Here is a 15,978-nt window from a genome sequence, read left to right on the forward strand (position 1 = left end):
CTTTAAAGACCACCTATGACAAGTCTAAATAATCAACATAAGTCTTTCTAGAACAAATTATAAGGACAAATAATAATATTAAAATCATTACCTAAAATGAAATACATTAATGTTATTGTATTAGCATCGTTAGCAAACTATGTTTCGTATTAGTTTAAATACAACAACTATATTTACTACCGCTCACATACTGTTTCCTACTCATATTTCACTTATTTCTGCAATTACAATATTGTTGATTACTGAGAATCATGGTCTTTTCTGTCTAAAATATGTTTAGCCAGACACATTAAGTTAAACAATTTAATTGGTTAACTTTGTTGTATCGATTTGACAACCAGTTATGATTATGTCTATTGGTCTATGGTAATATGGAAGAAATAGGAAGAACATTTATAGAAGCAAAGAAATAAAATCTGTTTATTGTTCATTGTTTGATAAACACATAACACATGGCTTGGATATCACGTGTAATACAGTTTCATTGAATTATTTTATTTTTGGGTGAAACTATGACTAATTATCAAAAGAATGTGGGAATCCAACCTTTGAAAACATTTTTAGCTCGTGCAATATATGATAATCTGTCAGAAAATCCAAAAGAATTAAATTTTTCTCGTGGTGATTTAATCACAGTTTTGGATAGAAATCCATCTGGTTTAAACGGTTGGTGGGTATGTAGTATTCGTGGTCAATTAGGAATTGCACCAGGTAATCGTCTCGAACTAATAGGCGTTGTAAATGTAAGTAACTTATTATCTATATAATTTCATTAGTTCGAAAAAAATACTCTCCCTCTGAGTTTGATTTTTGCAAATCATTTATTTATAAAGCAAAGGAACAGCCTGTCGGTACTTAAAGTAACAATGCTCTTTTATTTATAAATTGTTACTCTTGGCTCCTCTTTCAGATGAACTAATTAAACAAAGCCACAACTGTTACACAATTAAAGTGCTTTATAGATGTACTTGTTTTTAGTTATTTTAGATTTTCCAATGCCATATGAAACAGCTTTAATGTGTTCGTCCATCATTAAAATAATTGCAGTAATAGATTTTTACTATAACATTATTTGAGGTCATGTTATTGGCAAAGACTATGAGGCTAGATATCTCCTGTTAATAAAAATGAATTCTACTTTAGTTCACACTCGTTAACCATGGAGCTCACTATCAGCCATAATGGTGGCCCAGATTCAGCATAAAACACAACTGCACAAGGGTCTTGGATATTTCATATTTTCTCAAGTCATTCAAATGCACCTGGAATTCAAATGGACTAGAATCTAGATTGTCATCTCAAGACTACTAAATTGCTAAGGAACACTAGATTTTCCTCAATACCTGTTTGAGTAGAAGTGAAACTTTAGAGTTTCTAGTGAATTAGTTGCCTGGAAATATATGCCTGTCTGTCTTAATGAACTCAGTTTTTTCCACTGCTATTGGCTCTCATCGTAAAATTATGTGGTGATTGTTTTCACTGTTTCAATTTGCTAAATTTGACTAGTGTCAGTCAAGATTTTTAACATAGTAAATTATCAGAAATGTGACTTGCTGTTCATATGTCTATTATGTTTTGGTCAAATAGTACCTTGCTAAGTCACTCAAAGATGGTAATATAATAGTATCTAATCTGCAGTTCAACCAAATATTATTTTATTACAATAATTGAGCAAAATTCTGTTTGTTCAAAACCGGTATCTATACCCTCAACCATACTTAGTCAATTATTCTCACGTGACTCTCGAGTTGACAACGGAGTTTGTTATTAATTATCGTATTCACACTTATCATTTTTGTTGCCACTTTAACACCCAGTAGTAACAATAAATTATTTATTCATTTTAACTGATAATCATTATGAGGAATGTTTGGAACATTGTTATACATTGCAGGAAACAGAGCAACCAACCCTTTCTTTAGGGAGCTTTAAATGATTTCGATTATTTCAGTGATATTTTTTTTACAATTACCCACATTAATAGGGAGACTTGTTAACTTATGTGAGCATATAGGGACTTCCTTTTGACTTCTACTGGTTTGTTGATTGTTTGTTACCCCACTACTTCAACTAAACAGATGACAATAAATGATCATCGTATTTGTTGACTCTTCAAAAATACAGTTACTTAAATTGTATTGGGTTTTGTATGATCTGGGATTATATTATCGTAATTGTAATTTATTCTTTGTATGTACATTTATGATTAGGACAAATTGTCCAGTTAACTGTATGAACCTATTGCCATTTGTCTTCTTCATTAATGTCATTGTCGTTAGCGATATTGGAATATAACGGGAATTCTCATTCTCTTTTCAGCCATCAAACATTCAAGTATACTCTCATCTGTGTTGAGGGTGATGGTTTGAGGGAGGAGGGCGCTGGTTTCAGATCAAATTTTGTCTTAACCCCTGATTTCTATTTAGACAATTTGAATTTCACTTTATGTGAACCGGTTCTGCTATGAAAGATTATTTATGATTTTTAAAAAAATGTTTCCGAACGATTTCAGTATTATCGGAGTCTGTCTTGTAGCCTGATACTATAGAGTGTAGACTTGTGACCTCGTATTTTACAAGACTCTTTGGATTTCTTGTTAGTCGAACAGAAAGACAATCATGCTCACCTATGTCGACTTTTGTTTCCCGAGAAGGTAGTTCGATGTATGTTGAGTCACGAATCGAAAATTTTGTTTTGTTGACACAATTAAATTACGAATCCTTCGGTATTATACCTTTCATATGAATTAGATTCCAATTCAATGTGTCTGATGTTCTAAACAATACTCTGATGTTGCATATATTGAGTACCCATTTGATCTCATCGGATATGTGTAATCTGTATACAACAATGACACTAGTGTTTCATGTTGTTGGAGTAAATTTTCATTTACGTTTATTATTTTCTATTTTTTAGACAAAATTTTCGGAAAGTTATTTAGTTTAAATATTTCCGTGATGTTCGTTAGTTTCTTTATCATTTCATTTACTTTTAATACGTGTGTCCTCCTAATAAAGCTGGAGAGGAATGATACTTTACGTTAATAGGTTTTGAGGATTTAAAATCAAAATGTTTTTTCTCATGTGTTATCTTTCTTTAAACAGTCATATTAACTTATCCGTTTCCTTACCATCTAATTAGGCGATGAGAGAAGGTAATTCACTATTGTCTGATTCTGAAGTAGATTTGATGTAGGGTAACTCATCGTTTAGTTTCTGCGAAAATGAGTAGTGTACGTCATGTCGTGATATTTCACAATTATGGCCGACGTATCTTAGCTGTATTATTGCTTCAAGGACGTTTATGAAGATATTTTCTTTAAATCTATTTATGAATAAATTTGTAACTATAGGTGATACAGGTAAACTCACTGCAACTTTATTGGTCTGTCGATAATCTATAGATAATATTTATATTCTTGTCTATTTTTCAATCTTTAATTATTTTTATTTAGTCAGTTATATGGATTATTGCTAACACATATTAGTAAGGTTAGTATTACTTTTACCTCTGTTGAAATTATTTGATCGTGTTTGCTTTTTTTTTAAAACAAAAGTTGTCTGGAAACACTAGTTGCCATGACAACGCCCCAATACTTTACATTATATATGCTCTAGGTTATTGGTAATTATTTAAATATTAACTCCATCTTTTGATGTAGTTTGATCAATGAACTAGTTCAGGAACACAGAGTGGTTGAATTAATTCATTTCATTAGTTTAAGTAACAAAAAGAATTCAAAAAAGTCATTGCTACAAGTAAGTATTATTTATTTTAGAATTATAAAAGTAAATATCTTAATAATTCAGTAATAATAATAAAATGTAGCACCAACTACTTAGAGGAAAATACATATGTTATAATGTTTTTCAATGTAACCCAAGTCAAATGAATAATTTACATTTTAGTTAGCTTGTTTGGTTAATATTATTTATCCAGTTAGAAAGAAATTAGGTATACTGATTTGCATAAAATGGTTTCAATTTCTTTCTCTTACTTACTTATTTACTTACATCTTTTACTCAGAGTGGACTAGGATTCTCCAACTAACTTTGTTGTGGATTTTCTTTTCCAGTTCTTTTCAAGTGATATTCATTCTTTTGAAGTTTGTCTCCGATTCCTAGCGCAATATGTTCTTCATTCTAACTAGTTCCTTTTCCTGCTTGATCAAAATGAAAAAGAGAGATTTCCAAATTCCTTATCATGAAGTGTAGTCTTTTATTTCTGATTTTTGTAGGATAATTAGCTGTAATCCTTACATCAGTAATAACACTAAAGACATTGTTTCTTGTTACCCTTCCTTTCCTATGTTACAACTATTTCTAGTAAACTATCTCCACATTTACCGTAATTCTTATTCTTAATCCACTAAAAGAAAACTATGTTATCTTTAGAACGAATTCAACATGATTATTATACTGTATGACTCAACAAAATTTTATCAGATAGTTTTAAGATAAAAACATATGATGGTAAGACAACTCTTATGTTGTAGTTAAGGACGTATTTCCATTAATCATTACTAAGTACTCCCAGATTAATTATCTCAATTATCATTAATGGTGACTAACAATCACACTTAACTGTTAAGCGTTGAAATTAAAGTTGATTTTCAAGTGTTTCAAAGTTTCATTGAAATAACACTACAAAACATTTTTATTTGTAAAAGAATATTAATTTGATGTTTGTTTGTGATAGAAAATAACTACAAATTAAATTTTAAATAGTTGGATTCATTAGTCGATCTAAACTAGACCATCTTTAAAAACCTGGAAGCACTAGGTATGGAACTCCACAGCAATGCGCATCGACGATTCTGCATGCGGAACTCGAACCCAGGACCTTTTGTCTTGCGCGCCAACTCTTAACCTTTAGACCACTGAGACGGCATCTGACGGTCTCTGGTTCGAGTGCTGCATGTGGGACCGTGGATGCTCACTGCTTAGGAGTCCCGTACTAGGAAGAGAAGATCATCCAGAGCTTCCATATTTTCAAAGGTGCCCTAGCTTAGATCGACTCATTAATTCAACTTTTTAAAATTACTACTACCACCGCAAACTCCTATTCTGATAAATATTTAATCATTCCTTCAAATTACTGATTAAATTATTAAATATAAGATACTTTGTATTTATTTATTTACAATATCTTTATTCCTTCATTTAGAAAAATAAAGAACAAAATACTTCTGATGTCTATGATGATCCGACAGGATGGTGTATACCAAACGATTGCAACAACGACAACAATCCAAACAACAACAAGAATAGCATTTTATGCACAAAAAAATCTACACCATTTAGTCCACTTGAAGAAAATCGTCTTTCTATGAATCGCAACTCATGTTCATTATATGAAAACGTAGATTATTATACAAAGTATCCTAGTTCTGTTGGTTTGACAGATAGTGGAAATTTCTCTAATCAATCAAGTGATGTTTCTTTCAGTATACATTCAATAAATGACGGAATAGTTGATCAGAGAATGAATCCAGAAAATTCATATGAAGATTATGAAGTAGGTTAAATCAATAAATCTATTTATAAATAAAAGTAGATATTGTTTTGTTCTCTGAATAATGAAAATTTTACTAACATCAAACAACTTTAATTTGAATGGTATGAAAAAAAATCATATTTTTAACAATCATTGTAGCCATTTAGTTTATTTGGTATGTGGCTAAAACTAGAACCTAGAGCACCAATTTCATTCAATGTGGGACTCATCAAATAGAAGTTCCTCAACCTATGTTGATATTCACACCAAAACTGGAACACAAAACCTTTCTCTCCTAATACCTGATGCGTTAGCCACTGGGCTGCTTAGTTTAAGCAGCCACTAATTTGTTCAACTGTTATGAAGTTATTAGTGAGTTTTTTTAATTTTTCGTTATTGATATTCAGAAATGCGATTGACCAGTCTCTGTTACCATAGGTACATTCTGAACAGATTAAATCGATATAATGTTATATCACAAGCTTTGATACATCTAAAATATGGCTAGTAGTGGAATCCAGGGATTGAGTTCTGTCCAATTGTCTGTCCTATTGTAGCCTTGTCAGTTGTATTTACGTTTCCATAATTAAGATGTGATAAGCGGAATTGGTTAGCAGTTATGGAAAGAATAAATTTTTGGATGAAAATAAAAATTTTCTACAAGTCCATCATGTTTGTCTTTGTATTTTACATACTGAATTCATACCATTTTTACATTTTTTCTTTTCTAAGTACAAAGACTGTCAGACGAAATATCTGAAATCATTAGTCGCAACATTGTACTTAACTTTTTTAACATTTATGGAATGAGATTTGAATTTTTGACGATTCCTAAGTTTCATTTTTTTGGACCTTGAAGTCATGAACTGATCTTACCTAAACCACCATTTAAAACCTAGAATCATTGAACAGCTGTTGAATGCCGGCTCATTGGTTTAAAGGTTGGATGTTCACGTGTGATTTATGTATTCGCAACTGAAACCATATTAAGTTATTCCGGTCCATTATATTCAACTATACAATACCGAATACATAGCACAACTTAGTTGCTAGAGTTTAGTTTATTTCAAAATTCCTCCTGAGATCGACTTATTCCTAATGAACCTGAGTTTATAACTTACACATTCAAGGATTTCAGTCTATAAGAGTAAATATGAGTAATTAGAAAGAAAAGATGGATTTTTTTCTCTCAAAACAATTGAAACCATTAAAAATGTAAAAATAATAAAAACAAGTAAATATAGGCTATGTGTTTTGTTTTATTTCATACTAACTACTTTTGTGTTAAGATGGATACTAAAATATTCAACTATCTTAGAAAACAGTTTATTTTATTAACCAGAGATACAAACAAAATTCCTTTATTTTTATAGTTGAAATCATGAGTCACTTGAAGCTAGATCACCATGGAAAACCTGGAAGCATTGAATGGCCTTTTGGTCCTATTGTGGGGCTCCTCAGAAGTGCGCATCCACGACCTCGCCTCGCGAGATTCGAACCCAGGACGAAATGGTGGTCCAGTGCTTCCAGGTTTTCCATGGTGGTCTAGCTTCAACTGACTCATGATTTCAACTATGAAAATACTGAAATCTCCACAAAACCCCTTCTGAAAATTCATTTAGTTTAAAGAAAACTTAATACTTTTAGTTTTTCATAAGTGATTTATCTTTTAAGTTGTTTATACTGTTTATTCTTTATATTCTGTAATTAATTAAAGTGTAAATGTAAGAAAAATAAACTTTTGTACATTAAAATTAACTTGTAAATAACCGTTGTGGAAAATAGTTTCGTAATTTATTTTTCAATTAAAGTAATTGTTGCTTGGAATGAAATGTACTAATTATCTTATGTTTTTACTGACCACGTGACCTCTAGTGTAAACATCCCTTGTATATTATTCATACATTAGGCATTATTCAGTAGATTACACCAAATAAGGCCATGTGTAAATATCGATGAAATTTGTTTTATACATCAATAGGGATCTATGGTACCATAAGTTATCATATAAATCAACACTGAAAAGTATAAATTTATTAGAGCAAATTTTGTTTTAGGTTACTGGTTTAAATTATAAATCACCAGAAGTAAAGATTAAAGGAAGAAATGAGATAATTTGGGCCTTCACCACTTAAGTAAGCATTGAGTAATCACTCTCAGCTTCATATCTTGATTGAATCTATAGAATATAAGTAACCTTGCCAGTTAGAAAAACACTCATAGTAAATTAAATTACTTTCATTACTATGGAATTTTACTGATGGCAAAAGGTAGACTAACGTAAAGACGTAAAGAATAATCATTCATTTAAACAACACATTTTTACTATCATATTCTAATTGATTACTTTTCTAAGCTTTTACATTATCCTAAGCATTTTGACTAACATAAAAAACCTGTTATACATAAACCAGTTAACTGAAATTAACTTTCGTTGTTCTGACAAATCATGAATTATTATTTTGTCAATTTATAAAAAAACGCTTACCTATCAGTTTCTTTTCTTTAAATTCAATACAGGCAGTTGTTACTAGGAGTATACTTAAGGATTTGTAATCGTGAACTATGACATTTATACTAAATATAGTTAAGATAGATTACAATATTGTATTCATTCATTTTTAAGATGAATTGAATTGTGACAACTATTTGTAAATGGTAAATAATTCAAACTGGATGGTTTTAATTAAAATGATATAAATTAACAAAAATGATTTTCATTCCAAATGAATGTGTTTATATATATAATTGATTAGCACTGTCAAACTAGTCAACTTTTATATTCATTACATCTGTCGAAAGATAAACAAACAAACATGTCATTCGAAGGGGTTTTTGTGGAGATTTAGTATTTGCATAGTTGAAAGCATGAGTCAATTGAAGCTAGACCACTAAGGAAAACCTGGAAGCACTGGCCGGTCGTTTCGTCCTATTGTGAGACTCCTCAGCAGTGCACATCCACGACCTAGACTCGTGAGATCTGAACCCAGGACCCACTAGTCTTGCGCCTATGCAAAACTATGCAAATAGTAAATCTCCACATAAACCCCCCTTATAATCATTTGCTCACTAGTGACTGACTTCAAGAGATAATTCCTGGAGTTCTAGTGAGAAGCAGTGACAATCGGTGAACGGTTGCTCAACTTCGTGGAAACATGTCATTGATTCATCCAAACGAAATTGTTCAACTAATATATCACTATTATTTTGCTTGTTTCCATATGATTAAATGATGTTTACTATAAATCAACAGTATGATGATTACTAAAATATCTTATGATATCAACTAAATATCCTGTTTTTATTTAAAATGTTTTTTTAATGAAATTAATTAACTCAACGAAAATATTCATTATAAAATTAATGATAGATGAGCTCTATAGCAGAATAGTTAACTCATATTCTTTCTCTTTCTTTTTAGATTAATTTGAGAGGAATATTTAGTTTATTTGATTTGTAACTTTGTAGCCATAAATCAAGTTGACTAATGAAAATATTTAAATATTTACAGTTACTTTCGCATGAAACTAGATAAAGAGTATTGGTGCTGTAAACATAGATTGGATTATTTCATTTTAAAGTGAATTGTTTTGGTGAAATATTGGACGAATTTAATTAACTTAATTCAAATATTTATCAACTGAATGGAATTCAATCACTATGCATCAACTTCATTGACTACAAGAAAGCATTTGATAGCGTGTACAGGACAAAACTATGGAGGCTTCTTCGGCACTGCGGCGTGCCTGAGAAGATAGTCAATATCATACGGTATTCCTATGATGGATTAAACTGCAAAGTCGTTCATGGAGGACAACTCACCGACTCATTCGAGGTAAAGACCGGTGTTAGACAAGGTTGCTTACTCTCACCCTTTCTCTTTCTCCTGGTCATCGACTGGATCATGAAGACGTCAACATCTGAGGGGAAAATACAGTGGATAGCTAGGATGCAGCTGGACGATTTAGACTTCGCAGATGATATGGCTCTTCTATCACACACGCAACAAGGAGAAGACGACCAGTGTAGCAGCAGCCTCAGCAGCACTAGGTCTCAACATACACAAAGGGAAAAGCAAGATTCTCCGATACTTGCAATGTACATCAATCGAATCTCACTTGACGGTGAAGCTTTGGAGGATGTAAAAGCCTCTACATATCTGTGTAGCATCATCGATGAACACGGTGGATATGATGCAGATGTGAGGGCGCGGATCGGCAAAGCAAGAGCAGCGTATCCACAACTGAAGAACATCTGAAACTCAAAACAATTGTCAACCAACACCAAGATCAGAATTTTGAATACAAATGTGAAGACAGTTCTACTGTATGGAGTGGAGACGTGGAGAACTACGAAAGCCATCATCCAGAAGATACAGGTGTTTATCAGCAGTTATCTACGCAAGATAATTCAGATCTGTTGGCCAGACACTATCAGCAACAATCTACTGTGGGAGAGAATACACCAGATTTCAGTGGAGGAAGAAATCAGGAAGAAGTGGTGGAAGTGGATAGGACACACTTTGAGGAAATCACCCAACTGCGTCACATGCCAAGCCCTCACATGAAATCCTGAAGGCCAAAGGAGGAGAGGAAGACCAAGGAATACATTACGCCAAGAAACGGAGACAGACATGAGAAAAATGAATAAAAATTGTATAGAACTAGAAAGGGGGGCCCAGGACAGTGTGTGTTGGAGAATGCTGGTCAGTAGCTTGTGCTCCATTGGGAGTAACAGGAGTAAGTAAGTAAGTAATTCAAATATTTCACTTTCTGACAATTACTAGCGTTTAATATCGTTACTTAACTTAAATTGATATGGTTTGCGAAGTGTTAATCAACGAGTTCACATAGTGTTACATTTTTTAAAACCATAACAGTGAATGTTATTCTTAGCTATGATTACATGTATAACCAATGAAATTACTTTAAATATCTATCGCTTTGAGTCAGTTTTACTGTGATTTTATGTATCTTTACTAAAATGTAAATTCATGAACATTAAAATTTATTTTGAAGTACGACTGTTACTTATAATTTATTTTATTTATCACATATTACAATGCAGCTCAGTATGTGCATGTTTTGTTTATCTATTCTGACTATATTGACTTCCAATGTTTCTATTTCAATTATAGGACTTACCACAAAGTATACCAGAAGAATTTCGTGATACAAATAATCCAAGCAAATATGATACAACTAATACTAATTCTGATGAAAATGAATTGACACTAAATAGCGTACATCATACTACTAATTCTTTTCGACAATTAAACAAGGAAATATTGTTCTCTCTTAATACACAAAATAAATCTACTGATACTATAATGAATTCAATTTCACAGTTTAGTTTTTCTAAAGAAGTAGGTTCAGTAAATAATTTAAATCGTAAAGAATTTCAAGAAAATCTTCTTCATTCATCCACAGAAATTATCAATGAAAAACAATCTACATCATCATTAGAATTAACTCCAAATATCTTTAGAACGGTTAAAGAATTTACAAGATATTGGTTACCGATTCAAGGACGTATACATGATAAATGTTTAAATCTAATGAAAGCATTACATAATGATGATACAATGAATTCAACACATTTAATCGCTCCATTATATACACAATTAAATAATGAATTTATAATTATTAGTCAATTATGTACAGTTATGATTGGTCTTTCTAAACAAACATCATTAGATAATGGTTTAACTCATAAGTTTATAATATATCGTCAAAATATGGAGAATTTAGCTGAATTATTTATTAAATTATCAAAAAATATCAATGGCCAATATCAAAAATTTGATAAGCAATCCATCAATGCCATTCATTTAAATAATGATGACAATAGTATTGAAGAGAATAAAACTTTACTTGAACAAACTATTCAACAATTACTTACTGAAGTCAATTTATTTTATACAACAATTTTAGCTAATTCTAAAATTCTATTTCATTATTCAATGAATAGATCTCCTGAATCCAATCGAAAATGTTCTTCTTTAACAAAAGAAAAAACAAATATGTTTCATAAATTAAATACATCAATTCCTTCATTGTCTATACCTTCTTTTAATTCTTCATTAAATATTTCAAATAATAATAAACAAAAATTTTTATCAAAATCTTATGAATTTATTAATACTTTATCTAATTCAAATCAAAAAATAATACCGGGAAATTTAAGTTTTCAAAAATTATCAAAATTTTGTTTAAATTCATTATATATTATTGATAATTATTTAAATTATTTAATACAATTTCAAAATGATACTATAAGTGTTAATTCACCATATTTTAAAAAAACTAATCTTTCTATACAATCTATTATAGAACAAACTAAAATGGTAATGGAATCATCTAGTCAATTAATACGTTATACAATGTCTATTTGTAATCAATTAAAACCATTATCATCTGTATATAATATCAATGATCATAATCATTCAGATACATTAACATATACAAGTTTATTAAGAAAACTAGAGTATATGATTGATAAACTTTGTGAATCTTTAAAAGGTTTAGTAACACTTACTAAAGAGATAGCAAAATTTCTTACAAATGAATTTGAAATTATTCCATCTAATAAAATTATTCCAATACCTGGTCCATTATTACAACGTTTAAATGGTGCGCTGAAATCAGTTCAAAATTCAATTAAAACAATTCATGAATTAACAAAAAATGAATTTCGAAAACAATAATTATCAGTATTCATCTAACGCATGGATTAGAAAAGATTAGATTTATGAAATTCCATTTATGAGGTCATCTAGTTTTCTCACAAATCATTAGTGGATGTCATGTCTAAATGACGCATGTATACATAAACATATAAATAAACTCATATCATGAATACCATATCATTATTTAAAGAATTCATGAAGTAGTTATTCGTAATTTATCTTATTGTGTCTACAATTCAATTGGGGGCTTATATCTTGAATTGTAATTAAAAAATAAACGATTATGCATTTTCATTTCGTTTTTACTTCTTTGTACTAATTTTTTTCTTCAAAAATCAATCATTAGTGAATATAAATGAGTTAGTTTTCATTTTGTTGTCAATCATCCTTTATTTTTTATTATGACAACATTTCTCCATACTAACAAACACATTTTATACTGAAAGCCGGTGGTTGTATTTAAGCCCGATTCTTCAGTATTCTATCATTATTATTTTGTCTTATTATGCATCGGGATTTGTATGTTCGATTCTTACCTATTGTGACGCTTGAGCATGTGTTAGTCCTTAAAATTTTACTGAACAGAGGGATTGGAAATAACTAAATAGCTTACATAAAGCACTCTTGTCACACGGTTTCTTCACAAATTAATTTCAAATACCATGGCTTTAGTGGCGTATAAGATAGTTATGTTCAAAAGAGACTTTTTGGTTAGACATCATAATGCATGAAGTCAGCGAAGACAGAAGAACTACAGTAACAAAGGTGGTATTGTATGAGTACTTGGCTATGTCACAGATTGATTTAAGTCAGAATGTTGAATGATCGGATCATAACTCAGTAGTCGACAGGTGTCTCGTTTTCGATCAGACATGTTATTCATTAGTTTGATATTATGTGATATTGGCAGCACACTCCTTAAGAGTCCTCAAGTAGCTCATGTAGTGTGTTCTGTATCCCCTGGTTTTGCAGACAGTTCTCCGACCAACTTCAGTTCCTAATAAAAGTTATTTTCAAATTACCTATAATCTCTACAAAACCATCTTCGGAAATAATAGAGAAATCACAAAAACACGTTTTCTCCTCAATTAATTTTGCATTTTACTCTTGTTCTTTTAGAACTATTAAAGTTATTTTATTTCACAAATAACGTGGTAGATTCAAGTTGAAGTATAGCTCAATAAAGTGATAGCAGTGGTCTTCTTCTACACTTCTTTTTGGTTACTCAAATATGCTTTGAGAAAACAAATCTAAAATATGTAAAGCACATTTGTCTTAAGAATTTCCTACATTAACCCAAAAAGTGGTATTTTATATATATCTGACCAAACCTTTACAACACATCATCAAAAGGAAAGTAACTAGCCCGCAGAAAATATCCCCGTATCTGGTTGAAAAGTGGAGAAATCTAGTTAATACACAAGGGAGAACTTACTTAGAGAGAATAATAGTGGTTTGAACTGCTATATTTTGTCTCGATTATGCCACAGGTACAAAAATGACATCTCGTAATGCCCAGTAAAAGTCGATCGGATCTCTAAGTGGAGACAAAATAAAATAGTTCATAATCACTTTGGTTATCTCAAGTAGTAGCGGTCAGTGTAATCAGAAATGTCAATATGGACACTGACATTAGTTCATAATCACTGAAGGTTTAGGATCATTAGATAAGGGTTATTGAGAAGACTTCAGTAAGTCTTACATAATTTTCTTCAGAGGCGTCTAAAATTATGGCAAGGAATTACTAACCAGTGATAATGAATTATCAGCAGGGTTATGAAAACCGTAGGACATTCTGGCTGGCTTTATTGTTTCGCGAAATACATCTGAATTCTTCCTATATTTTACATATTATAATTGGTATGTAGTTTTGTATAATTGAGGTTCAAACAATGTGTCTTTTCACTTAATATTAAGTTTCATTTTGATTTATTGTTTGAACCTACTTATGTTTGGCAACTGACCAACTTTTGATTCAAGGTTTACATTAGTTTTAATAAGAAGTCCCTATTCGTAAGGAGGCATATTTTTAGTGCGTCTTGGTTTCTAATGTATTTTTCCAACTGATCCCAGTTCTTGATAAGACCTGCCTTCAGAAGACATCACTAAAGGCTGAAAGTGAAAACAAACTAATAGCTAAGCTAACGAATACGTCTGCAGTCGTCTTTAAAAAAAATTCAAAATTCGATTGACCTCAAACGACTCAAAAATGTTCCTAAACTTTAATACAGCTAGACATCACGCTTAGATTTTATTTGCATTTTTGAACTACTCATTAGTAGTGTAAATGCGTTTGAAAAACGAATAAGCCAATTGAAATGAGTCATCACAATTAATTTATAGATATTATAAATGTCCGATCCACTTCCAACGTTTTTTCCTAATTTCCTCTTCAGCTGGAAGCTGGTTTGTCTTCTCCAATAAAATGCTGTTGCTGATAGTATCCGGTCAGTGAATGTTGAGTATTTTGCGTAAACAACTGTTTATAAATACTTGTACCTTCTTGACAATGGATTTAGTAGTTCTCCACGTTTCAGCTCCATACAATAGGACTGTTTTGACGTTCGTATTCAAGATTCTCACTTTGAAATTAGTTGACAGTTATTTTGAGTTCCATATGTTCTTCAATTGTAGAAATGCTATCCTTGCTTTTCCAATCCCTCTTCTTATTACACGATCGAAATTTATCAAAGTGACTAATTGCTTCAAATTCTTACCACATAATATTTATAGTGGAAAGTTGCTAAGATGTTTAAAACTAATGGCAATGTAATTTCTTTAGTTTTAGTATAATAGTTTACTTCATATCAAAGTGAAAAAACTAAACTTAAATGAACAATCCTTGTTTTTTCTTATCCAGAATGTATTATGTAATAAAATTTCCAACTGAATTAAACCATTAGATATCCAGCTTATCCTTAGTTGTGATTATACTATAACTATAAAATCATATAATAAGTCATGATGGAATTGTAAATATGCGTTAATAATAAACATTAGGTAATTTTAGCAACCAATTATAATTTGAATTTCTTAAAAGATATCAGTTCCTTCAAGATTGGAAGTGGGCTTCGCTAACGGATGCTAGCTATTACAAAACCTTTTTTCATAGTTTTTAACAAACTAGCTCCGATCAAGTGTTATCAAATCATAGATCATGTGGTCTAGAATTAATTAGACAAGTGCGCATATAGTCATTTGAGTTGCAAAATTCTATCTATACTAATGACTGAGCAGACATTACACTAACTATTTCTCAGTAATCATTTAATGTTCTTATACTTATCACTTATGTTTCACTATTGTTGGAACACATGTTTGTATTTAGATGATAAATAAGGGGTCAGCTACTCAGTTAGAATGGACAATATAGACATGGTACGTTTACTAATGAGAGAAATTTTAGGCAAAACATTCTTGAATTTGTTTTCATCTACATCAGTGTAATTTTGAAGTGGAACGAAGTGTCCCTTAAATACTTTTAAAATAAGAGATAATACTGATTGATAATCTTCAAAATCTTTTTATGACAGTACTGACAAGGAGTTCTGTGTGAATGATCTATTAAAAATAACTATGCATGAAGAATCCTGAAATCACACAGAAATCGAAACTATTCGTTATTTTTATCAGTCATCAATGTAAGTCTACATTCTTTATTTGTTGCATTTGTTCCCAAGTGGCTTTCTATATGTTACAGTGCAAAATTAGACAACCATTAATTACCTAATATCTAATAGAAGTGCGCGCAAACACAAAATGATGCAAGTCACATCAGCACAACAAGAGTAGAT

At 30.8% G+C, this 15,978-nt stretch overlaps 1 protein-coding gene across 1 annotated transcript; it reads left to right on the forward strand.

The window, feature by feature from the left end:
- Window positions 1-512: 512 nt before the first annotated feature.
- Smp_158460 (hypothetical protein) lies at window positions 513-12,202 on the forward strand (the record flags this gene model as incomplete). The annotated part of the gene is made up of 4 exons (XM_018794269.1): window positions 513-743; window positions 5,167-5,517; window positions 10,634-11,198; window positions 11,829-12,202. 4 exons carry the CDS (start codon window positions 513-515, stop codon window positions 12,200-12,202), a joined length of 1,521 nt encoding a protein of 506 aa, XP_018648698.1.
- Window positions 12,203-15,978: the final 3,776 nt, after the last annotated feature.

This window comes from Schistosoma mansoni, chromosome 1, assembly GCF_000237925.1.
Source record: "Schistosoma mansoni strain Puerto Rico chromosome 1, complete genome".
Classification (NCBI taxonomy): domain Eukaryota; kingdom Metazoa; phylum Platyhelminthes; class Trematoda; order Strigeidida; family Schistosomatidae; genus Schistosoma; species Schistosoma mansoni.